This window comes from Ammospiza caudacuta, chromosome 9, assembly GCF_027887145.1.
Source record: "Ammospiza caudacuta isolate bAmmCau1 chromosome 9, bAmmCau1.pri, whole genome shotgun sequence".
NCBI lineage: Eukaryota > Metazoa > Chordata > Aves > Passeriformes > Passerellidae > Ammospiza > Ammospiza caudacuta.
The window spans coordinates 25,628,618-25,652,561 of NC_080601.1; the positions used below are offsets into that span (position 1 = coordinate 25,628,618).

Genomic DNA, 23,944 nt, shown 5'->3' on the forward strand with positions numbered 1-23,944 from the left:
AGGCAAATGACTCAGGCTGCACTTTACAGAAAGCAGCAGGCAGATATTTTCCAAGGCAACTTTTAAAAGGAAGGTTAAATTTCTCCAAGATAAGGAGAGCTCCAGCTCGCTGGAATGCATCGCGCCCCCCCCCTCCCCACCTCATCCTATGATAACAGCTGCTGTGTTGGAAACCTAATGCTGATGAAAGAGTTAAAGGCTGGTTGATGGGCAATATCGGTGACACACCTCTGAATTGAGCATACTCCTGGAGTGAGACTGCGGACTGGTGTTACTCAATGAATAGAGGCCACTCCAAGGGAGTTTTGCCTTGAATAGAATGGGGTCAGGGAGCCGCTTTGGGGAACAATGGTTGCCACCGGCTAGCTGAATTTCTTACAATCACACACCATACCCCCTGATCAAATAGCTCCTTTGTCAGTCTGATATAAAAACATGTCATACAATGATGATCTGGAAGAATGACAAGAGCTGGCCTTTCAAAGAGATCAGAAGGGCTTGTTTTGCACAAAAAGAGCCCCCATCAGAGTCAAGACAGAAAAAAATGGAGAATAAAAGGGGGAGAATGGAAACAAACAGCAATAACAACAACAACAGAAAAGAGGGCAAGTTGGAAACTTTGGTCTGCCTTGTTTCACAGCATCCCATAGCCACAGCAATGCAGCACGGTCGAGTTGAATCTCTTTCAGTATGGACGTGGATGTCAGATTGCGCTGCCATTGGGTTCCCATTGTCATTCTGCACTGGGACAGAAGAAATTGCTGGATGGGAAAAGGTCACTTGGCCCAACGAATCATCTCCCTGCCCCCCCGAAAATGTCTCAACATCATCTCTCTCCTTTCTCACTGTAGTTCACTCTTCTGCCTTTTTAATACAATGTTCATCTGCTGTCTTTATGCTCCTGTACAAAGTTCAAATTGCTCAGAAGGCTATTCTTGTCCATCTGTTCATGTGAGCTGGAAAATGTCTTTATTCTCCCCTACTACCTTGTTAACTTCAATATTTTTTTTTTCTTGAAGAGTGTACCCTGTTTTTCAACCCTCTTCTCAGGATTTTCAGGGACATAATTGAGATTCTGGATGGAGAGAAAGAATTTTCTCCCAAAGAATGTTTTTAGATGGGCAGGGAAGTAGATGCCTGTCTGCTACTTGCAAGGGAGCTGCATTCCTACAGTATCTGTCACAGAAGTCCCAAGAGATGGCATTTACACACAATCATTACAATTATTTGCAAGCCAGAAAAGCTCAGCAGACCTGGAAGTGGACAACTAAAGCTGCCAGGCAATTTCAGCACCTAAAAGTATTTGAAAAAATTGTATTTAGATTTTAATGAGTATTATATAAAATAAGAAGTTAGAAGAAATCACAGCATGTAAAAGACTGAGCTCTTGGGAAACTCCTCCTGAAAATACAATAACAACACACCAAAGCTTTGCCCCATGTTTAAGTTCTCTTTATTTATTTTTTTTTAACCAAAGTATTTTCTCTAAAGAGAAACAAAACCCAAAAAACATTGCTAATGCTTCCAGGAGTTTGTATGATTAAGCACTCAAATCGGGAGATACCTTGCAGAAAGGATAACTTTATGCACCTCTTTTTATCTTCAAGACAAATATCTATTATCATCTAGGATTTCTTTGTTGTACAGTGTTACTTGCCCCTTTCTGCAATTTTGCACAGAATCTGTTGTACTCCTAGGCATGTTCATTTTTAAGAAAAATACTAGGTAACCTCTATTTACAGAATACATTGTTTATTAAATACAGAGAATATTTATTAACACACACATAACACTGACATGTGTAAACCAAATAAAATTGATGCTGACCTGAATAGCTAAGATCTTCAATTCCTTCACCTAAAAGTCTGTATAGCATAAAATTAGGGTCATAATTAATCACCTGCACTCCTGAATAAAGATCTGGAAAGCTAGCTGAAAATAATTAGGCCACATTCTGGGTGCAGGCAAAATTAGGATACAGGTTATAAATTCTGGGTAGGTTCCATTTCAAGACTGTTACTACCAGTGTATTTGAGGTGGTAGAGGAAATAGAGGATATGCAGAACTGTTTGGGAATTAATTTGTAGTATTAAAATTTACACCAAGCAAAACAGTGCAGAAGGTAGGTGAGACACAGCACAAGTAGTGTTAGGAGTCAGAAGCTAGACACTGAAAAAAGTATTTAGGCACCTAAATAAAATGTGCTCAGTGGTCTTGAGCACCCAACAGTGCTCTGCAGGATTTTCAGAGCTAGTGACAAACCAATGACTTTTGAGTTTGTCAGTCCTAAAGGCAGATTTTAGTGCTTGTTTTTGTGGTTGCTCCAGCCTCCAGCTGGAAACCACAGGTAGCAAAGAAAGTGACAATTCAGTTCTCAAATGGGATGTACCTGCCCTGGGACCAGCTGCTGACTTGAACTGAACACCTGGTAAGTCGTGATCAGGTTTCTGCAACGCTGGTTTTGATCTAGTTGCCATTAAAGCATACCAGGACCTCATCATTTTGTGATCAACGGGGGCTACGTGAGAAGAAGCCCTTGGCATGCCATTACCTGCTGGCTGGACTTTGCAAGCCCAGTTTGCCTGGGAGACTGTTATGCATGTCCTATAGGACTGGGGCTGTGGGCCACTGGGTGTGATACCCACCTGGTGATAACCTGCAGCTTCACAGCACCTTCATTTTTCTTACTTAAACTGTTTTGAAATTGTGTTGTTTGGCTTTCACTGGATATTTGTTTTGTGATTAGTCTTAGTTGCTGTGTTTTCTTTATTATGGAAGTTATGGATAGGTGGATAAGTTTTGTGTTTACTTTAGGCAACATCCTGTTTTAATATAAAGCAGCATAATTCTGTTAAACTTAGTGAAAACTCTTGTTTACAGCACCCTCACATCTGGTCCTGAGACCCTGGACAACTCTGGGAAAGAAAAAAATATGTTAAGGGAATACTCACTGTGGAATTAACTGTTCCAAAGATTGGAAGGCATAAGAGCCAGCTTGCACACACATCTTAATTTTGTCTTTTTGTCAACAGGTTGTACAATCAAAATTTAAGTGACACTTCTGTCTTGTTTGGGCTGCTGGCTCTGCTGTGCTGAATCTCACCTGTTCAAGTTTCCAGTGAACCTTCTTGCATTCTCCTCTGGTTCTTACCCTGCAGTTATAACCTCAGTATTGGGAGCAAGCCTGGAAAATTTCAGAATGAAAACTGAAACCTTCCAAAAGGTAGGAGCAAATAAAAAACAGAGGATATTAATATAGCAACAGCTGGACTTCAGCTTTAATAACGTATATTTTTTTAGAGCACGTAGCAATTCAGATCAGACAGAGGTATTTGTGTGCTCCTGTTAAATCAGGCCTCCTGCCAATAACACAGTGAGAGGCTGGTACACTCTATTAAAATATTAATTACCAAGCCCCTTTCTTTTGATGGGTCTACTAAAGATACTTCAAATGGATATGTGAGAATTGATCAAAGATTCTGCAGGTTGTTGCCACTGCTCACTGGGCATTTCAAACCAAAGGAGAACCTGACTCCCATGAAAAAGATACTGTGTTTTTACAAGCAATAAAAAAACACTGGTCACTTGATTGCTATGGGGATGGATATAACTAAACCAGGCTTTCTTAAGGCAGAGAGCACGATCTAAGAGAAACAAAAAAAGACATGGGAGAGGGAGGGAAAGAGCGAGCAAGAGAGAGCTGAATTGATTTCAGTCTGTTCAGGTCTAGCTGGAAAACACAATGCAGTGAAACGGTCCCTTAGTCGGCAAGCTTCTTTTCCTAGGTTTTTCCCATGGTTTGAAGTGGAGAGGGAGGGATGGTATTAGAAAAAGTGTGTATGTGAGAGAGAGAGAGAGAGAAGGCTGTAGGAAAGGCAGAGAGATGAGAGACATCGTGTAAAATAGTCCTTTCCTTCTGGGGAGTGGAAAACTTTGATGTCCACATCTCTGATTTTAAAGTGGCAGTGTCAGGTTCAGGCTGAAAGGTCCTGATATTTGAATCTTTGTGCTTGCTCTCAGGACTTTGCCTGTGCACACACCTGCACATCCAAACACCTGCCAGAGCATCCACACAGCAAATGGGCCCCACACCACAGAGGGGCAACAGAAAATAAGCAAGGAGATGGCTTCCCTGGTTCCTTGTACAGATACTTATGCTAGGAAAAGGCACATTTGTATGTGTGTGCATGGAAGAAAACATAACCAAAAGGGAAAAAGTGCTGTGGGCTTTACCTACCTTAGAAAGATTTTTTCTTCTTGGCATTACTAATGCAGTTAATAGGCTCATAGTGTGTTAAAGGCTCACGATGGCTAAACAGATAAACAACCACAATTACAAGTGAGGAGAATAATCTGTTAGAAGCACTGTGATTTGTCAGGCTTCACCATACTAGTAAATTCAGTTTCAAGAGTCACAACCTATGTCTGTTAATCAGAAGCCTTTTCTCCTCTGGAGGGGCATGGACATCTTGCCCAGCCTGGATGTTTTGTGCTTGAAATGCATTTCAATAGATTGTTACTAACACTTCAGGCATACTAACAGTGGTAAATACATTACAAACTGGAGGAAAAGAAAAAGGATAGGACAGAATTTAGCACTTGTGGCAGTCAAGTGAATTCTGATAAGAGTTGATCCAGTGTGCAAGCATCTCTTTCTCCTTTTCTCCCTTCCAAGAGCAGGAAGGTTTGTACTCATGGTGGAGCTGAGGGGGCTCATGCTCTGCTGGGTGGCAAGCTAATCTCACTGGAATCTGCACCCAAAAACTGCACCACATGCTCAAACCAGAAAGGTATTTGAGAATTGTGCAGTTTCAGATCAAGCCCATAACAGATGTAAATGTTACTGGGATGGCCTGGGACTGTGAGGTCTGTTTCAAGCTAGAATAGAAGCATATGTGCATGGGGTGGCTTGTGGGTCCTGATGGGAGACAGACAATGGATCAATCTATGTTCAATTGACAGACCTCCTTTACTGGAGGGGGAGATTTTGACTTGAATCCCTGGAATGTCGGCATTTTTCTTCCGAATACTCAATTTTCAGTTTAAATAGATAGAGTGAAAAGCCTATTTTCATGGCAGGTGGGCTAGAGAAGGGAGGTTTTAATGACTCTTTATTCTTGGATTTATAATCTGACACGCTGTATGCACATGTGTTTGTCACAAAACTGTGTGAGGTGCCCACCACCCAACCACGCATTGTCCAACAGATGTTAAAGCCATCAAGTGTGTTTGCTTCCAGTTCCAAAGGAAAACATTCTCTATTTTGGGACCTGGGATTTTTTTAAAACTGATCTAAACAAACAAATAAAAATAGTCTTGGAGAGTGAGGCCTTACATGATCATAAGAAACTGTGTAAATGAGGATCTAAGGCCTGTTCCCTGACCCATAAACTGGGTTAGCAATCAGTGGTTCCTGCAGTTTGTTATTGTCGTCACAAAACCTGGGGTTAGGCTGCAGACTACTTAAAAATCACGTGCACTGCCAACACAGGGTATCTAAACATACACTTACTGCAGTGACAAAGCATTAATTGCTCCTTCTAACAACACCTGAGAGGCTCAGTCACAGCAGAGGTCATGTCGTGTGAGGTACTGTAGGGGCACAGAAAGGACAGTGCTTTCCCCAAGGTGGGTACAGCTGAAGACCCCAAATCTGTCATGAATCTGTGTGGGAGGACTGTGCACAAGTGTGGTGCTCTGCTGCAGGACTAGGACCTACTGTGTTTGGACAGTGGGATACTGTCCTTGGTTTTTTTATAAATGTGTGCTTCATTTGTAAGAGGAGAGAGGATAAAACCTGCCTTATGGGTTGGCATAAGCTGAACTGAATAGGAAGAAAGGCTGTTTCTAACACCAGCCAGAGTCCTGTTGCTGCACTGTAAGTCTCTTAACTTCAAATTAATGAATTTTGTGTTTCAGTAGTAAGGAATAGAATTAACCAGCAAGAAATAAAAAATGTCAGCTTCCAGACTGAGAAATCCTACTGTGAAAGAAAGGACAAATAGTGAAATGTTTCCTCTGACTGTAGAAAAAGAGAGACGTGAGCCTAGGACTCTAATAGTTTTGCTTATTTGTAGTTGTTGCAGGTAATTAGGCTCTGTCTTGGTTGCCTGGTCAAGGCAGACCCAAGACCATTTGTAGGATTAGGTTTGCTCACCTTCCTTAAACAAATTATTACCTTGTAAGTGATATGACAGCAGTGAATCCTCCAAGAGCAATGAACCTCTCTGTACCCATGGACACAGGATGAGTCAGGGCACTGTCAGACTTGCTCAAGGCAGGTGAGGAACTGCACAATGTAGCCATGGAGGTGGAAGGAAAATGCACGATAAAACAGTATCACAGTCACTGCTACACTGAAGATATTTATATGGCTTTATAAATATTCCAAAAGTTTTGGAACTACCTGTGGAATTAATAAAAACTGAGCTGAGAATCCCTAGAAACAACTTTGTATGTCTTGATCTCACTCCCAAAAATGCCAGAGGTATTTGAATGTTTAGTTCCTCAGGTTTTAAGTACAAAAGGAAAAAGCCCCTAAAATATCTTCATAGGTAGCCCCTATAAAAGAACAAGATTCAAAAGCATTCCTTCAGGAGATCAAGGACGGTCCAGCCTTTGAAGCCTGGAGGATTGGGAAATTTAAAGATCTTTGTGGCAATCATATTGTGCCATTAGAAATCTACCATTTGGAATTGTAAAGCGTTTAAAAGGAATGATTCCAAATTCCACAGCTGTCTGGTGAATGACAACTTGATGTGGCCTGGGGGGGAGGAAGAAGGTCATTGTTGGGAAAACAGTTAAAATTAACATTTTCTGAACCGATGCTTTAGATAATACTTTGATAAATGAGGTTTAAAACAGATAAAATATTCCGGGTGACTTCCTGGGAAGAACAGGTTAGTAAAACAAACAAACAAAACTCAAAATGCAAAGACAAGAAATAGGTATATGGCTTGTACTTAGCAAATAATAGAGGACTTGAAAATAAAATGCACAATAAACAGTCTGAACCAGTAAGATAAGACACTTCTGCTGGCTATGGGAGGTGATATATTTTTTTTATTGCACTGCAGTTTTGCCAAGCAAGAAAGATTCTGGAAGGCTCTGTTCCTTTTGATACACTAAAAAATTTGAGAATCCCTTTTTATTGCCTTTTTTCCCAAACCATTCAAGCAGCTCAGCTGCTTGATCAAAATACAAAAGCATTGCATGTGCCTAGCAAGTGGATAATGAAAGTGATCCCCTCAGTTTAGTATCTTTGTCAGCAGAGTGTAGTGAGAAAAGTAAACAAACAGCATCACTGATGACAAACTGACTTATGGAATTGTTTGTTATCATAATTTTCAGCATAATCATGACTAAAGGTCCCAGTCCTGTGGCTGTTAAGAACATTGTAGGGACGGCTGCTAGCTGTGTGCCCACAGTACTCATAAAAAGCTTTTTGGAGATGGGTTTTGGAATAGGGTCAATTGAGAATATTTTTAAGGGAAGATTTTTTTCACCTCCCTTTAACAGGACCCATAAGAAATAGCTTCTAATCCTGGTTTCTTCTGGCAAATATTTTATTGGTAAAACCAAATCAATATGTATAATTTGGGAGAAAATTTAAAAGCAGAAAATTTGCCCCCAAATTCAGCATAACCTTTTAATTTTATCCTCTTTAATCCTTTGATAATTTTTGTGCTTCTCCTACAGAAAAGCAATTTTGCTAATCACCTTTGTGCCAATCCCTGCATTCCTGACAATAGCGTGAACAGCTTCCATCAAAGTCTTTGATGTGGGAAAGACACACACACACATATAATCTGAAAACAATTCAGCTCCTTGGTTCTCAATGGTGAGCACTCTGCTTTAATAGAGTGCAAGTTCTGTGGAGGTTTCTAATCCTTTCTGCCAAACAGAAGAGACACAGTCAGGTAGCACACCTTATTCAGAAGTTAAAATAACATGTTACTTGCTCTTAGAGAAAATCAAAACAACTCAAGATCAAAAACAGATTCCGCCAACCCTAACGGGATAGACTTTCTACTCAGATAACTCTTGATCTAAGTGTGTAACAAGTAACCTGCTTTAATCCCTCAAAGCGATGGTGTTACAGATAAGTACTGTAGTAGCAGAGGAGGTGTCTTAAGTTTCAGAAATACACAAAAGCATTGGTTAGAAGGAAAAACAAAACAAAGAGCTGTCCACATGAATGTGTCTTTAGGTGGAAAGGTGTATTTGAGGGCACTGCAAATAATAAAACCCCTTGAAGACAGAAAAAAAAAATGACAGGCAGGTATTCAAATGGTGTTTCTCCAAGCTGGATTTCATTGACTTATGCTGTTAAGGCTTTGCAGATTTAAGCCCCCCGATTCTTAGTTTACAAGCCGTGATCCTGGAATGGTCTGCTACTTCAGCACAGAACCTACCCCCTCTTCCAGAGGTTCAGACTGGTCATGAGCCATGAAAAGCACTGGGATCTTTGTAAGATTTGGGAAAGATACATTATTATGCTTACACTGCGCTGAGCACCTGCTTCAAGTCCTTTACTGGAGTGTGAACAACGCAGTGCAAAATAATCACGCAGTACATACAGTTTTAGGAATGGTTCAGAACCTTCCTTAGTTCTTGCTACTGCAGGCACCTACATAAGCAGCTACTTTGGCATTACTGCAAAGAGTAAGGCTATGGGGTTCTCAGTCTGCAATGCACAGCTTTGTGATAGCTCTGCAGTATCCAAAACCATGCCTGAGAAAGTGTGTGCAAGGGTATGCAGTTGCTGGTATATTTCTCTTAAAAGAGAACCCAGGGAAAGTAATGGATGACATCTGTATTTTGGGCAAAAAATAACTATTGTTACTGTGTTGTAAGACAATTGCCCATACTTGAAAACAATGCCATATTTAAGAGGAATGTAATTTTTTGCTTCATACTGCTCTGTATCCCCTGCTTGGAGCATAGTTGACCTTCTCCAAGATTACTGGGTGTAAGCACCTTTCATCCTAATCAAGTATTTCATAGTTGTTTATACCTTGTGTTACAAACTGGAAGGCACTAAGGCCCCTCTTCTTCACATACACTTGTCCATACCTTGGACCTGGTATCCCAGAGGGTCACACTGCATGTACTTTGCACCCAGGCTCCTTTGGTCTGTACCAAGCAGTTTTCCTTGGTAAAACAGCACAGCCAGAGGCTGGAGACTGTCCACTGGGATTTGGGTGCCACACAGTGCAGGGAAACATGCACTATGCACATGCTGCCTCTGCAGAGTAAGGCTAGAAGAGTCCCCTTGGCCTGTCTTGGTCTGATCTCCTGAGTTAGGACTCTCCAGGTCAATTCCTGGTGAAGTTTTAGCAGTTGTGGTCGAGCCTCTCTCTCTAACGAAAAAAACCTGAAACCAAACCCAACTGGTATTGTTTTTAATAAATCCAGTAATGGTGAATCTACTATAAATCTTGGTAAGTTGTTTCAGCAGTTGATTTTATTCACTACAAAAGCACACCTCATTCACAAATTTGTTTCCCATTACCTTCTCTTCTCTTGATAAGATCAAGAGATCTTATCTCTTTGTCTGTTAAACGGAAGATCCAGGTTTTTCTTCCTGTTTCAGTGCTCATAAGGTATGATCTCCTCACACCTTAACCTTCTCTTTAGAAAGCTAAAATAGATTGAGCTCTTTGGGTCTTACTACAAAACATGTTTGACAGTCCTGTAATCATTTTTTACTACTGTTCTTTGAAACCTCTCTAGTTTTTAAACATCCTTCTTGAAGTTTTGTCTGGACAAATTATTTCCAAAACAGTCACAACAGAGTCTAAACCAGAGGTAAAAGAACTCTGAGCTCTTGTTTTTTTTCCCAGGACAGCACTAGCCCTTTGGTCACAGCACAGCAGAAGGAGCTCACGTTCAGCTGATTATTCATCTTAATGAAGTCTTTACGGAATTGCAGCTTTGCAGGATAGAGTTACATCCTTTCAGTGTGACCTACATTCTTTGTTCCTAGATGTGAGACTTTACATTTGGCTTGATTGAAATACATATGATGTGATTATGCCTAAACTTAGGGCTGTGCAGCCATAAGCATCCTTCGCCTCTTGTTCCATGCTTTGTGCCTCCTACAAAGCTTTGCTAAGAAGGATTTCAGTTTTTTTTCAGATTAGTAAATATTATGTTAGTAAATATATTAAATAGTGTGGAGTGCATAAGCAGTTTCTGTGGGATCCTGCTAGAAACAGACCTGCTTGATACTAAGTATGTCTTTACAATAACAATTTCAGACAGAGAAGTCACTCAGCTTTTAATAATTTTAATGTTTCAGAAAATATTGTAGTCTGTTACAAAAAGAACCAAGTTTCATATCATCAGAAAGATATGAAATTGACATAAAACTGCATTCACACAAAGTTTCCATAATCTTAAGCAAAATTTGTTTATTACCTCCCTTTCAGCTGGCTACTTAAGTCCTGTACTAGATGTGCTGTTATTTCACCTGAGCTCAAACTCAGGTTGAGAAATTTTTAATTACTTCAGACATCACTCCTTAAAAATGCTGATAAAAAAATCTGCTGCCTTCTGAAACTTCCTTGACTTCCAGGGTATATTAAAACTCAGTGTAAATGGACCAGAGAGTTCCTTATCCAGCAATTTTGAACCTCTAAAATACGAGGCTTCCAGACCTGTTGATTTACTCATAGGAGTATTTGGGAGCTTCAGATTAGACAGACAAGATGACTTTCTGGAATAGGATGCAAGTACTGTCAAGCAGCCTGTATACTATGGTAACCTCATTATATGCTAAAATTTATTATCCTACTCCACCCTGCAAAATGAGATGTTGATTGTGGTGGTAAGTGATACCCGTTCAAAGTATTCTAGACAGATTATGAACTTCTTATAATTTATCAATTTTTTTTTTATTCTGAGGGAGAAATTTCCCCAGCATTTCAGGTTCTGTAGAGTGGAAAGTACTGTAAGAAAGAATAACACAACACTAGACTCATATTTTCCTGCTCCACTGTCGGTGGAGAGCTACTTTGCCATTTTGGACCAGAATCCTGCGTTGTCAGTACTCCAGGCTCCTGTGGATGGCAACAATGACTCAGTTATTATGAACTGCTCTTTCGAGGTGGTGTGCTTGTGTATGTGTACACACACGTGTGAACTATGAGCACTTTTCAGACCCCACCCACTCTGTGGAGCCCTGGAGGGAGGGGGGAATGGACTGCAAGGAAGGGTGCTGGTGAAAAGCCAGCCTTAAATCCATTGTAGCAAGGCCTGCTCTTATGTGGAGAAGACCCTTTCTTTTATGTGTCACAGGAATCTGGGAGTGTTGAAAACTGCTGTGCAGCATCAGATGACCCCTGCCGTCACTTCGTGGGTGACAGGTGCTCCTGACCCTGGTCAAGGATAATTAATGAGCATTAAATCACCTTGCTGTTCACCTTCCTTTGCAGGAGTGCAGCACCTAGCTGGTGTTGCTCCAGGTGGTGAGGCAGATGTTCTGGTTACCTGGGATCGCCATCCCCACCATAATTGTTGACGTTATTAATGAATACTCGGATCAGGTGACGCCGCTAAGCGCAGATCGGAAGATACAGACCCGTGAGCCGTTCGTGGCGTGGCGAGGGGGTGTGGGGGAGGGCGATTGGCACAGGGGGAGTCCCAGCGGCTCCCGTTAATGAATTAATCCGCTAACGAGGGTGGGCTCGGCGGCCCGTGCCCCTCCGGTCCCGCAGCCGCCTCCTCCCCCGGAGGGGGCAGTGACAGGCAGCGGCTTCTGCCCCATGTGACTGGGGAGCGGCTGCCCCGTCCATGGCTGGGCCTCCCCCGGGCAGCAGCAGCTCCGGCTCCCGGGGAGGAGGGGCGGGAGCTGCTGCTCCATGGGGAGGAAGGGCAGCCCCCGATCCCCCCAGGCGGAGGGGGGATCCCGGGCCGCCTCCCCCCCCTCCCCGCTCTGGGCCTTACCTGAGGAGCTGCTGCTCCTCATCTGCTCCTACCTGGACGTGCAGGCCTTGGGCCGCCTGGCCCAGGTCTGCCGCCGCCTGCGCTTCCTCAGCAGCCGCGATGTCCTCTGGAGGCGCATAGCCCGCGGCTGCCTCAACTCCGGCTTCACCCAGCTCGGCACCGATCTGTAAGCGCGGCCTTCCCGGCGGAAGGCGGGGGACGGCGGCGGCGGCGGCCCGGAAAGGCCGGGGATGCCGCGGCCCAGCCGGTTGCCAGGGCCGCGCTGCGCTCCTGGCGTGGCCGCCGCTGGGCCGCGAGGGGCGGGGGACGCGGGGCCATTCCCGGAGCGCGGTTGCGCCGCCCTTTCCCTGCGCCAGGAGGGGCGGCGAGGGCACGGGAAGGGCCTCCCTGGGAGGGAGCGGCCGATGGCGTACACCGGGGTAGCGGGGCCCGGCCCCGGCGCTGCCCGGAGGGGTTGGGGGAGGCGCCTCTTGTCCCCGCGACGATGGCGGGGACTTCGCGGCGTATCTCACTGTCAGGCCCAGCGGGAGCGCTGGAGCGTGAGGCCCTCTCCACGTCTGGAGAACTCTGTCCAGTTCTGGCCTCCTCCATACAAGACAGGGAGCTATGGGTGAGGGTCCAGCGGGGGCCATGAAGAATGATAAGGGGTCTGGAACATCTCCCCTGTGGGGAGAGACTGTGGGAGTCTGGAGATGACTGAGAAGGATCTCATCAATGCGTAGAAGTATCTCAAAGGCAGGTGCCAGCAACAGGATGAATAGCAACGTCCATAAACTAAAACAAAGTTTCACCTCTGCAGGAGCAAGAACGTTATGCTGAGGAGGGCGTGGAATGTCCCTCTGGAGACATTCAAAACCTACCTGGACTCATGTAACCTGCTCTAGGTCACACTGCCTTGGCAGGGAGGCTGGACTGGATTATATTCAGAAGTCTTTTACAACCTTAATAGTTCTGTGATTTTGTGATCTTCTCAGTCCCCAGAACCCTCCAAACCCTGAGGCTTGGGGGCTTCGGGCTAGGGGAAGTTGAAGCACAAGGAGATGGATGGAGCTGCTGTGTGCAGCTGGCCTGTAGGATCCTGTAGGCCCACACACCCTCCCCACTTCTGAGCAGTGATCCCTGCCATGGTCTTGAAAACACCTCAGAGAAGCTGCAAGGGAGCAAGGCCTGGGACAGCATCCTGGGGAAAGGCTGGAGAGTGGGCTTAGTGAAACACATGTCTTAGGTTCTCACAGAGCAGCTTGCTGGTATAAATGGTGATGGCTGGCACAGACAAAGTGACTCCTGGACTTTTCATGGCTTCTAAGTTTTAAAGTTTTGTGAGTAGGAATTATTTGAGTTTTTTTTTCCTGGAGTCTTTCTTTTTCCCCCAGTTCAACAGCACAACACAGGTTAGGAATAAGGTCAAGCCCTCTGGGCTTTGCAGTGTGTATGACACCGTCATCTTCTTAAATGAAGTGCCTCCGGGGCTTGGGCCTTGGCGATGGTTGGTGATGATCCAGAGTTTGCCTTTCTTCTCTCAAATTTGGCTGTGTGCCAAATGCCACTTGGAGGCAACTTCACAAAGTGGGCCTTTCTTCCTCATTTAAGGATTCTAAGAGAAGTTTGTGTTTTTAGGATCTACAAATCTCTTCCTATGGCTTCTCTGTAGCTGCCAGCATGGACATTGTTTGTCATTCAGTGACTCAGTGTTGTTTCCATAAACACTGTGCTGACATGACTCAAAAGAAGGGATGGCAAGTTTTGACCCTTGTTTTGCTGTCTGATGTTGCTGTCTCATCAATGCATAGACTTTAGAGAAACAATTATGGCTTCTGCTGGCAGGAGCAGAACTTTGCTGGTGCTGAAAATCCTTATGTTGGGTTTTCAGGCCAGCACTTCAGCCTGCTTGGTGTGCACAGGTTGGAAGTTAAGCACAGTTCCCTTGGAAGTCAAGAGGAAAAAGCACTGTGGAATGGCTGTGCTTTGGACTCCTGTCTACTGTGATATATGGTTTTGTCTCCTGAGGAAATGAAGTTCTGTATTTTTCATTAAGAATAAGGTGATACTCGGCTCCTTCAGTTGCAGGAGGGATCAGGTGTACAGCAGAGCAGGTGCAGTGTGTGTAAGGACCACCACTTGCCCCTGCAGAGGAATGCAGGTCTATAAACAGCTACAGAAGATATTTGCTAGGTCAGAGGGTTTCAGAGAAGGGAAGGCTGCTTGAGTTTTGAACTCCCAGGGATTTCAGTGCTGTTAGATTTGCTATGAACAGTTTTTTTTTTTTTTTAGTAATTCTAGGATGTACTTTTGTGCTGTGTCCTATTTTCAAGTTTTCCTCAAACAACTCCAGTACTGAGAGCTGCTTTTAGCATTGGTCAGCACTTCCTTGGTCCTGGGGAGTTCAATCATAGGTAACACACTAAGTTACATTACAAGTGGTTGTGAAGAAACCTTGAGATATATCTGGAGGATGATTCCTTTAATTACTTTTAACTTCACAGAAGTCTCAGTATCTCCAGTTCCTTGAAATAGTGTACCAAATCCTATGGAGGATACCTGAAAAACAAAGGCTTATTTTCACTGGGTGGAGATCCTGCGTCTGGGGGCAGTTGCAGGAGCTTTACTCCAGTAGGATACAGAGTTTGGCAACAGATACAAAGCAAGGACATGGTGCAGAACCAGGAGGTCTGGATATCTGAACATCTCTAGAAGAACCAGTATGGCTGCATGTGTTGAGTTGTACAGCTGTAAAATTTGTACTTGGCTGAAGAAGAATTTAACAGTCTCTGTGGCAGCTCAAGGGTTTTAACTAGCTAGGTCTCTTCTGTAGCACTTGCTCCTTGTGCATGTCTCCAAGACCAAGAGCCATCTCCCAGATTGCTGCTCGTGCAACTGAGGGAGTAAGGTTTGCAGAGAGATACTGTGCTTTATTTGAATAATCAGTATGAGTTGGGGAGGGAGTTTAGGTAAGCTTCTGGGCACACCATCCTTAATAGCAATTTGAAGTAGGAACCTGGCATATTGCTCGTTGAAGGTTAAATTTGAGCTGAGTAGGTATTCAAGCTAAAATATTACTGTGAAAATAGAACAGTGATGAAGATGTTGGATAGCTGGACCTTCTTGATAACTGTGCTTGCTTAGTGATATGGAATAACTCTTGAGTTTGTCAAACTTGGCTTTGACTCACTCAGGAGATGAAGCTTCTATTGCATGTTCTGGCTAATGTTGCATGAGGTGAACACTAGTTTTTTCTTTTGAGTGGTTTTTGTGCAATACTGTGTGCAGTTGAGAAAGCAAAGGCTGGAACCGTTTATGGTTAATATATTTAATGAAATAACATGCATGGTTCTCACATTAGATCTTAAACTGATGGTCCCTGGGAGGCTGGCATAAGTTAAAAACTAGTCTAGGGAGTATTTACAGTTTAAGACAAAAATCCATCTCAGAATAGTTTGATCATTTCTGCTGTTAAGTGGCTTTTGATAAGCCATCTGTTAATGCTGTGTAAATAGCAATAAATTTGAGCCTAAAGGAGATAGTTGTGAAACTTAACTCCTGCCTCCACTTTCCCATTTTTAAAAAGGTGATTAACTTGAAAATGACACTCTTTCTTTAAAATGCTTTTTCTGTTGGGTGTATCTTCAGATAATTGCCACAACAAGGATCAGAAGTAACAAGCTTTATCTTGTAAGTGAAAAAACTTTTTGAACAGTCAGCTTGCTTATAAAACTTCTTTCTGCCAAAATAGGGAAGAGGTAAGATTGATAAGAAGCTGGTTGCGAACTCCTAGCTGTTAGCAGCATGGAAAAGAAAAATAGTAGTATGTGTAAAAACAAAATTACTTAATTCTTAATTTTTTAAATTGTCATCCTGGCTGCATACTTTTAAAAATTGCCAGCTGTGGTTATCTCTGGACACATGCTTGTGCTTAAACGATATTGAATGAAGTTGGTAATGATGTCAAAGGAAGATGTGGAGTTAAGCCCAGACACTAGCTGTTATGCTGAAAGGCATATTCACAATATTGACAATCTCTAATGTTTTCACTTTCTGGTAGATTCAGCCAAATGGGAGCCACAGATGTAAGCCAAGTTAAGTGTTTACGGCATGGATTCAATTGTGCACTTGTAGGAGAAGAAAGAAGTTTGCTTTGAGGGATGCATCTGTACACTTCCTTCCTTTGGCAGAGGGAAACCACAAGGTTCACATCCACCTGGGTCCCTCTGTGTTAGGGATGGTAGGGGCTGAGCTGGAAGAGTTCTTGAAGCACATTCTCAGTGTTAAAAATGTGCAATTTCTGCATTGAATCAGTGGTAACCAAATATCCAATAGAATATTGTGTCACTATTATGGAAGTGCAGAGTGGCTTTACATGATGTGCTTCTTGGGATCTGAACTGTGAGTCTCTCCAGATCAGGTTGTCACTTTTTCTGTATAAATAAGTTAATTTTATGTATAGACTTGTACTGCTACAAGACCTCGTCATGAGGATGGTAAAAGGAGAGTCCTTATGCTAAGATTTTTGCTTTACTCAGTCACAGGAGCAGCTGAAGTAAAAGTTGAGCCACGCCTTCATGATGTGAGGTGAAACTATCACAGAAAAGTTAAGGTTTCACAACACTTTCTGCAGCTAAACTGTAGCTGAGTAATAACACAAAGCCTTTGGGGGTTTTGGTGATACAGTGATATTACAGTTGTGTCCTGTAGTCTGTGTCTGTTTTGCCAGCTGTTGTACAGGCCCAGCAAGAGCAGTCTGCCCTGATGAGCTTGCTGCCTAAATAGCCAGGGTAAACAGGGGCTGGAGGGGAAGGAGAGGCAGGGAGATGTCAACCAAGCTGCCCTCTGTGCAGCAGGTCAGTGTCAGAGCCAGAAATAGCAGAGGGTGCTTTAAGCCTTTATCCAGGGCCTGCTTGCTGGACCACCTTGGACTGCAGAAATTGGAGAGGCAAAGAGCTCATTGTAAGGTGATTCTTTATTTAAGGCATGGAAGAAAGGAGTAAAGTTGCAGCTGGGCTAAACTTATTTCCTCTTTGTTACAAAGGAATTTTAGAGGGCAGGTTAAAAGTTGGAACCTAAATAGTTTGACAATTTGCTCTTTGTGATGTATTAATAGACATCAAAATATAGAAGTGTTCCACTGCACGTTTTCTCTCTGCCTGTCTCCTGTTCTGCCTTGCCCACTAGGATCATGGTGTATTCTCCAGTTCAGAGAAGCAGATTCATTAATGGACAGATTTATCATCTATTAGTATTTAAGAGCTTGTGTAAGCATTTTGGTGAGTTAATAAAAGCTGTCTTTTCTCCAGGTTTTGGAAAAATGTATGTACCTGCAGGAGCAGGAAATGGCCAATCAGTGCAAGTCAAATCCAAATGCAAACTGCAGCCATCATAGGAGACCTCAGCCTTCACCACTGGAGGGGGAGGGAGTGTGAATGCTTGTAAAGCTGCTTCAGTTTACTTCATCTTTTAAACTTGTTTTAAAAACAAAGTTTTCATTACTTTTAAGACAGAAATGAAGAAGGCAATGAACTGGTGCAGATGATGCAGAGGGGAATACTCTGGGGAGGATATTGCAGTAACAAAAAAGTCTTGGATGAGGGAATGCAGCTCTTGCTTTGTGCTGGAAAAGTCGGTGGTTTTCATAAACCTGTTGTTACATTTATTCTTACTCTGCCTTAAACTGTTAGTGCTGAGCAGGACAGATCTGCCAGGACAGCTCCACAAGCTTGAAACTACTGCTTTTTCTGGGAATGTGAAGTTGTTTGTAAGAGTTCTTTGAGGCCTGCATACCCTTCCTTAAGATCTTTGCTAGTACAAAGAGAAAGAAGAATTTTATGTAGTAGAGGGCTTAAAATATGTGTGCTTTGTTTGTTGCTGTTACCCCTGTTGGACTAGGTATGGGTTATTTCATTCTATCCAAGTACTTCCCTGACAATCTACTCTCTCAAATCAGAATACATTTCTCACTTCTTCAGCAGCTTCAGGTTTTCTCATAATCTTTCCAGGGCAGTGCATTTTAGAAGAAGCCCAGATTTTGTCTCCAAAAAGCCTATGAAACTCTCAGAGAGAGTCCAAATCTTGACAGGAGTTTCTAGCCAACATCCCATTGCAGTCACTTGTAAGGGAGAGGGCATCTGGTGGCAGAGTGGCCTGGCTCAGTCTTGGTGGTGGTGATTTTTTGGGAAGCCTTTGTGAAAGTGTGTGTCCTTGCTGTGTGCACAGAAATTTGTTTGCACCTCTGGGTATTATGACAGCCTCTGCCTTCTTCATGAGGTGACTTTTTCACAAGAGCTGCTTGGTGGAGCAGTTGGCAGCCTGGTAACATCTGAGATGGCACAGACACAGCAGAGGAAGCAAGGAACAGCGAGGAACAGTCAGCAGAGCTCTTTTCCATCTTGGAGTTATTCGAACCCAGGTCCCATAGGGAGAGGGGAGCACAGGGGACAGGCTGAACATGGCAGTAAGCTAAGTAAGGGTCATGTGCTAAAAGAATTCAGTTGGAATTTTTGTCCTGGAAGAGACATTTAGAAAGCCAGCCGACTTGTTGAGGACAGTAACAGGGGCTCCTGACATAAATAGCTTTTCCCTCTCGGCTGGCTGTTGGTGGCCCGTGACTTGTAGCTGCACCAAGACCCTGCCACTCAACAGGTGTGTCCTGACTACACAAATAAGTGCAGTTGGTCATTGTGTTAGCCAGCCTTGCCACAGGGCCAAGGTTGATAGTGGGGCTTAGCCACTGTGACCTGTTTGTTCTCTCTATGACCCTTCCAGTCAGGCCTCAGGCAGGCTGGTGACAGCTTTTATGCAGACAGCAGATTTTGTCCACACAAGAAATTCAGTCCCAGCAGGTCTCTGCAGACTTGCATTTCCAGATGAGCTCTTCAGTACTTAAGATGTAGCAAAACATGAAGGACTTTGGTGGGTTAGGGTGCCCCATGCAGCTGGGAAAATACACAGCATGACATGTTGGTGTTATCTTCTGTTATCTTCTGTAACATGGCCTATGTTGTTGCAGGCACCACTGTTTTGGTACATGCTGAAATTGTAGACAGCCAGCAGAAATCTCCCTGGGATGCAGCACAGCACAGAAGCTCTTGCTGTTGCAGAAATACCATTTCTGGTGGAAAAGGACTTTGGATGGGGAGGGGATCATTGAAGGCAAGATATGTTGGAGGTGAAGTTTTAGGAGGTGATTCCTTCACTGCTTTCTTTTGGGGCCCAGGCCAGCACCTGCCTTGGTACCTGAGGTCACCTGGGTCAGTGGTGCTGTGTGGGGACAGTTCCAGTCTCTTACTTCAGCAGCTGGGAAGTGGGCTCCAGAAGGAATATTACATTTCTTTTGGTAACTCTGCCAAGAAAGAGAGGAAATTCATAATTTGAGCAAAATACTTTTAGCTTTTTTTTGTAGAGTGGGGAGAGGTAGGAAGGGGAAAATGAAAAATCCTTTATAATGGGTTGCTTGGGATGATTTTTGTCCTGGAGCTCCCTCTCAGGCTGTAAGAAGTGTTCATCTTCTCTCTCTTAGTATAACCAAGTCTTTGAAAAGGGAGCCTCCATCAGGAGTGCATGCAATTGGAAACATGCATTGGCTCAGGTCATGTATTGCACTATGATTTGGGATCCTGATAGAGTGCTTTTTGGTGGTAATTAAATAATAACAAAGACAGCCTTGTATGTCCTGAGTAATGTAACTTTATCAAATATTGATAAAGTCCTTCTAGGATGCTGGACTGTACCTCAGTTGCTTTCTGATGAAGGCCTGTGTAGGTCCTACTAAAAATAGCAGTCCTTCCTCAGTGAGTCAGCCTTCAGCAGTCTTGAAGTTCACTGTTGGGTGCCTTCTCTGGGAACACAAAAGCTAAGGTCTTGATTTCACAGAGTAGTTAAGCATGTCCTGAATTTTAAGCCTGTGCCTTAGTATTTTTCGGAATTGTATACTAAGAAAGATCACGGTATTCATTGGCCAGTGGATGGTGTTCCCTCCATAGCATTTTATGCAGCATTTGGCTTCATATGGAGGTTTAGTCTCCTGAATCTTTGGATGTTCAACACAGTTGCTGAAGTAAGAGGTACCTAGTTAAGTCAACCACTCGGTGCAGGTGTGTGATGTCTTTTGATTGCCTTGGTCATCGTAGAAAAATTGTTAAAAGTTTGCAAGTGTAGAAAGTGTGTTGATCATGATTGAAACAAAATAGGCTCTTGTAGGGGAGAAAAGGAATTTTTTATCAAATTGTTAAGTTTATATGGTGATGACATTTTTAACTTTCTAAGATTTGAGAATTGTTCTCAGGCATTGCAGTGATACTCATCACATTTTTTGATGCATTCGGGGAATTGCTCTGGGGGGATGCTGTTGAGAAAGCAAATCAAGTGATCAAATTGTATCTCAGCAGTTGATTCCATAGCTGGGCTTGATTTAACTTCTGGTGTGAGGGATTGAATGTCTCTGACCAACACTGCCCTTCAGCATTTGCTGCCCCATAATTCACAAAGGGGAGGGATATATCAGTCCAATTTATACATAATCTTTTCTCCGTGTCATCTGTCCCTTTTCTTGCATCTATTTTGAATAAATAAAATGTCTGGGATATAAAAGCAAGATACTTTTAAGACATGTTTAAATTAGCTGGATCCAGAGTTGCTTTATGGTGGAGGAAGGCTGGATGAATATATATCTATTAAGAATAAAACAAAAAAAGCAAAACACCACCATGACCACCCCCTCCCAAATCCCATCAGACCTCCCCCATATAGTCTCCCCACCCAACCCTCATCCCCTCCAGACAGGAACTGTTGATATGTGGGAAAGAATGAGGTGTCTGTTTCAAAAGTAACTGCAATAGTGAACTGGGGCTCTGGGCTGAGCCAACACGTGACTCTTCAGAACTTCCATATTCAGCAGTAGGAGGGTCAAGGCCTGCTAGAAAAGAGACCAGCAGGTCCGTTTGGAGGAGGAAGCAGCCAAGATGGAAGCTGCTTTTTTGACCTTGGAGTCACCTTTTTCAGAGCCTTGGAAATTACATCTAGTCTTAGTAGGGTTTATGCATTTAGCTCAGAATGTCTGGTTGGGCCAGCATGTGTTGGGAGGAGGATGTGGCACGGGTGTGTTTTCCATCACTGTGCATGCTGGTGACTTGAAATCTGTATGTGGGGAGAACTTAACTGAGGGTTGAGTGTAGGGAGGAGAAGTGTTTTGGAGTAAGGAATGGAATTGCATGTAGGCGGAGAGCCTGGACTCTGTCTGGGAGAGTAATAAGCAATGATGAGAGTGGGTCTGACCTGACTTTTTGGTACTGTGCATTCCTCATCTCAGACACTATCTGGCCTCATGAGCTCTTGCAAGTGCTCCCTTGAAATGAGGCATTCCTCTTCTTGCAGCCTAGTCTAACTCTATTTTGGTTTTGTTTGTTTGTTTTTAAATGGCTATGAAAAATAAAGAGCCTGTAGCTTTCTAAATTCAGTTTTAATTGGTGTGGCTCTACTGATCATAAACGTAAAGTTGCAAAGCTTTCTAGAGGATGAAAAGCTTTTCTGTGTGTGGTTTCTGTTTTTGTTTAAAATGGGTCACATGCCCAGGAATGCAGTCAAATTATAATGGTGACTAAGTGCCGGAAAGCATAGAAAAGAGGAGGGAAGGGTGAGCAGAAAAAAAGGAGCCTGAGGCTATGGAAGGAAGGCTGGGAAAATAAGAATCTGGCCAGACCCCAGGGCCAGGTTAGAGATTCCTACACCCATTAACGCAGGAGATGTTTATTTACTGGGAGCTAATCTTTGTTTTAAAAATGACAGAGTACCCAAAAATGCTACTTTTGGGAAGGGGATTGGAGGGGCTGTAGGGATGGGAGGAAGAAACTGATTCTGATGAGGCACCAGTTCCCATCTCTCAAGGATCTTCCCTTCTCCCTATGAATCTCACTGTGCTGGCTGTTGAGAAACACATGAATGCGGGATAAACTCTTGTAGCCTAGTAAGTGTAACCCCTAGTTACAAAGGATAATTTCTAGAGTTTCTTCTTGTTTGTAGTGTTCTGATCTTTTCTATCTAAGCAGCTCCAGTAAGGGTTTTGAATAATTCAATTTATGATATGAGAAAGATGGGAGCTAAAGTTGCCATTCCCCATGTCTTTAATCATCTCTGGATCATGAAAACAAAACAGGTGTTGAACAGCTGCTTGAGCTGGGTATATTCATGTAGACTCTAAGGAGACCTTGGTCCCAGGTCTCTGTGGTACCTACTTTTTGTCACATCTTGAAGAGTATTGATCTTGGTTTGTCTCAGCTCATTCCAATAACTTTGATTTGTAGCCCAGCAAGAGTTTCTCTTTTAGTAGCTTTGTCTGACTGTAAAGAGAGAATTTTCCAGTGATATGCTGGAATTCTCTATCCTTTGGTGAGCTGCTGCAAAGGATAGTTTTTCTTAGGGTGTGTGTACATTGGATTGTTGATACACATGAATGTATTTTGTCTTTTGCTTAGACACGTCTTTATTTCTGATTATTGTATCTGGTTATGGGATTGTCAGAGAGGTGAGACTCTGGAACAGTTTCTTTACTAGTCCTTCTGGATAGACACTCTTTGGCTTCTTGTTTCAGTGTTCTTCTGACCAGTGTTTCCTCCATCTGTTCTTGTGTGATGTTGTCCTTGTCTTAAATGGCTCTTGTCAATCTCTATTAAAAGGGTGATATCCTATATCTCTGGTTCTTCTGGAGATTTCTTTGTGTCATCTCGTTTGGATTACATTTTGTCTGAACCTGTGCTGCATTCAGTATACTTGGTCAAGTCTTGATCATATTTCAGGTTTGTGATCATCAGAGGTGGCTTTCTTTGCTGGTAATGCCTCACTGTTGTCAGTGTTCCTTTCTTGTCAGCTCTCACAAATGTCCTCACTGTAGTGTGGCACTGCACCATCAGTGTATGTCAGTTCACCATTGTGGAACCAGGGTGAGAGCTTACCTGTGGCCATCTTGAATGCATTTATTATCCAGAAGGCATTAGTCCTGGTTGCTAATCTTGTCTCTCCTCCTCTATCTGCAGAGCTCCTGGCATTCCAGTGAAGGAAAGGGTGAAGGTATCTCAGAACTGGAGGCACGGACGCTGCCGGAGGGAGACAGTCCTGAAATGGAAATGCAAGCAAGTGGCTCCTTCCTCTTCTCTTTGTTATGTTACAGCTGCTGTGGGGCTTTGGGTTTGTGCCTGTGCCCTGAAATGTTTCCTGCTCTTTGTGCTCCATGGGGTCTTACAAGTGATTGTTGCTGGCTTATTTTGGGTGTTCCTGGCTAGCTGGGTGTGGGGTAACCTGAGTTGCTGTCTTGCCCTAGGGATTCATGCTTGAGTGTCCAGAGTTTTTCTTAGCAATTTGAATTTGTCTTTGTTCTGATCTGTACAGTTTTAGTCACATTTAGCAACCTTTACTACAAAATGTTGCATTCATGTCTACTGTATACCATGAGCAATCTTTTGTCCTGCTCTCACAATGAGCCCACCTTGATCCCAGATGTGGACTTAGGTCCACATCTGAGCTTCACTTCTCTCAAAATGCTTTTGTTTGTCTCCTGTGGTTTATCCTAGATCCTGATTTGGATGTACAAATCTAAAATGCTAATTGCCATTCATCTGCCTTTTGCTCGTTCATTCTCATGCTTCTCTCCTTCACTTTAAAAAAATGTATATTTGACATTAATGATAGAAGCTTGTTGTTAAATTCTTGTTTGCAAAGGTGTACTTGGCTTTAAAAGCAAAGCATAAGATAGGTCTCTTGTCTGAGCTGCACATCGAAGTTTTCAGCCTTCACATCATCACACTGAAGGAAAAATGAGAAAGACTGTGGTTTGTTAGCTGCTGAAGAACAGGGACCTTCTACTGAGCTTTCATGCCTTTTTGTGCTGTGTAGATTGAAGTGGTGGATAATGTGTCACTTCTTGCCTAGAGTCCTGGGAACAGCTGTAATGAGCAGAGTGGGTTTTGGTGCAGGTTGTATACCTGCCTTTGAAGTGCTTGCAACCATCTGTGAAGAC

The 23,944-nt window shown here is 43.2% G+C and overlaps 1 protein-coding gene across 2 annotated transcripts in view; it reads left to right on the forward strand.

Annotated features, from left to right (window-relative positions):
• The first annotated feature begins 11,733 nt into the window (after positions 1 to 11,733).
• The window catches only part of FBXW4 (F-box and WD repeat domain containing 4), a 59,533-nt gene continuing 47,322 nt past the window's right edge, over positions 11,734 to 23,944 (forward strand). The window contains exons 1-2 of one of the 2 annotated variants that reach the window (XM_058810522.1): positions 11,734 to 12,115; positions 22,965 to 23,060. In XM_058810522.1, the coding sequence (XP_058666505.1) occupies positions 11,865 to 12,115; positions 22,965 to 23,060 (347 nt within the window). In that variant the 5' untranslated portion in view covers positions 11,734 to 11,864. The remainder of the gene's footprint in view (positions 12,116 to 22,964; positions 23,061 to 23,944) is intronic. The other variant, XM_058810521.1, reaches the window with a different exon arrangement.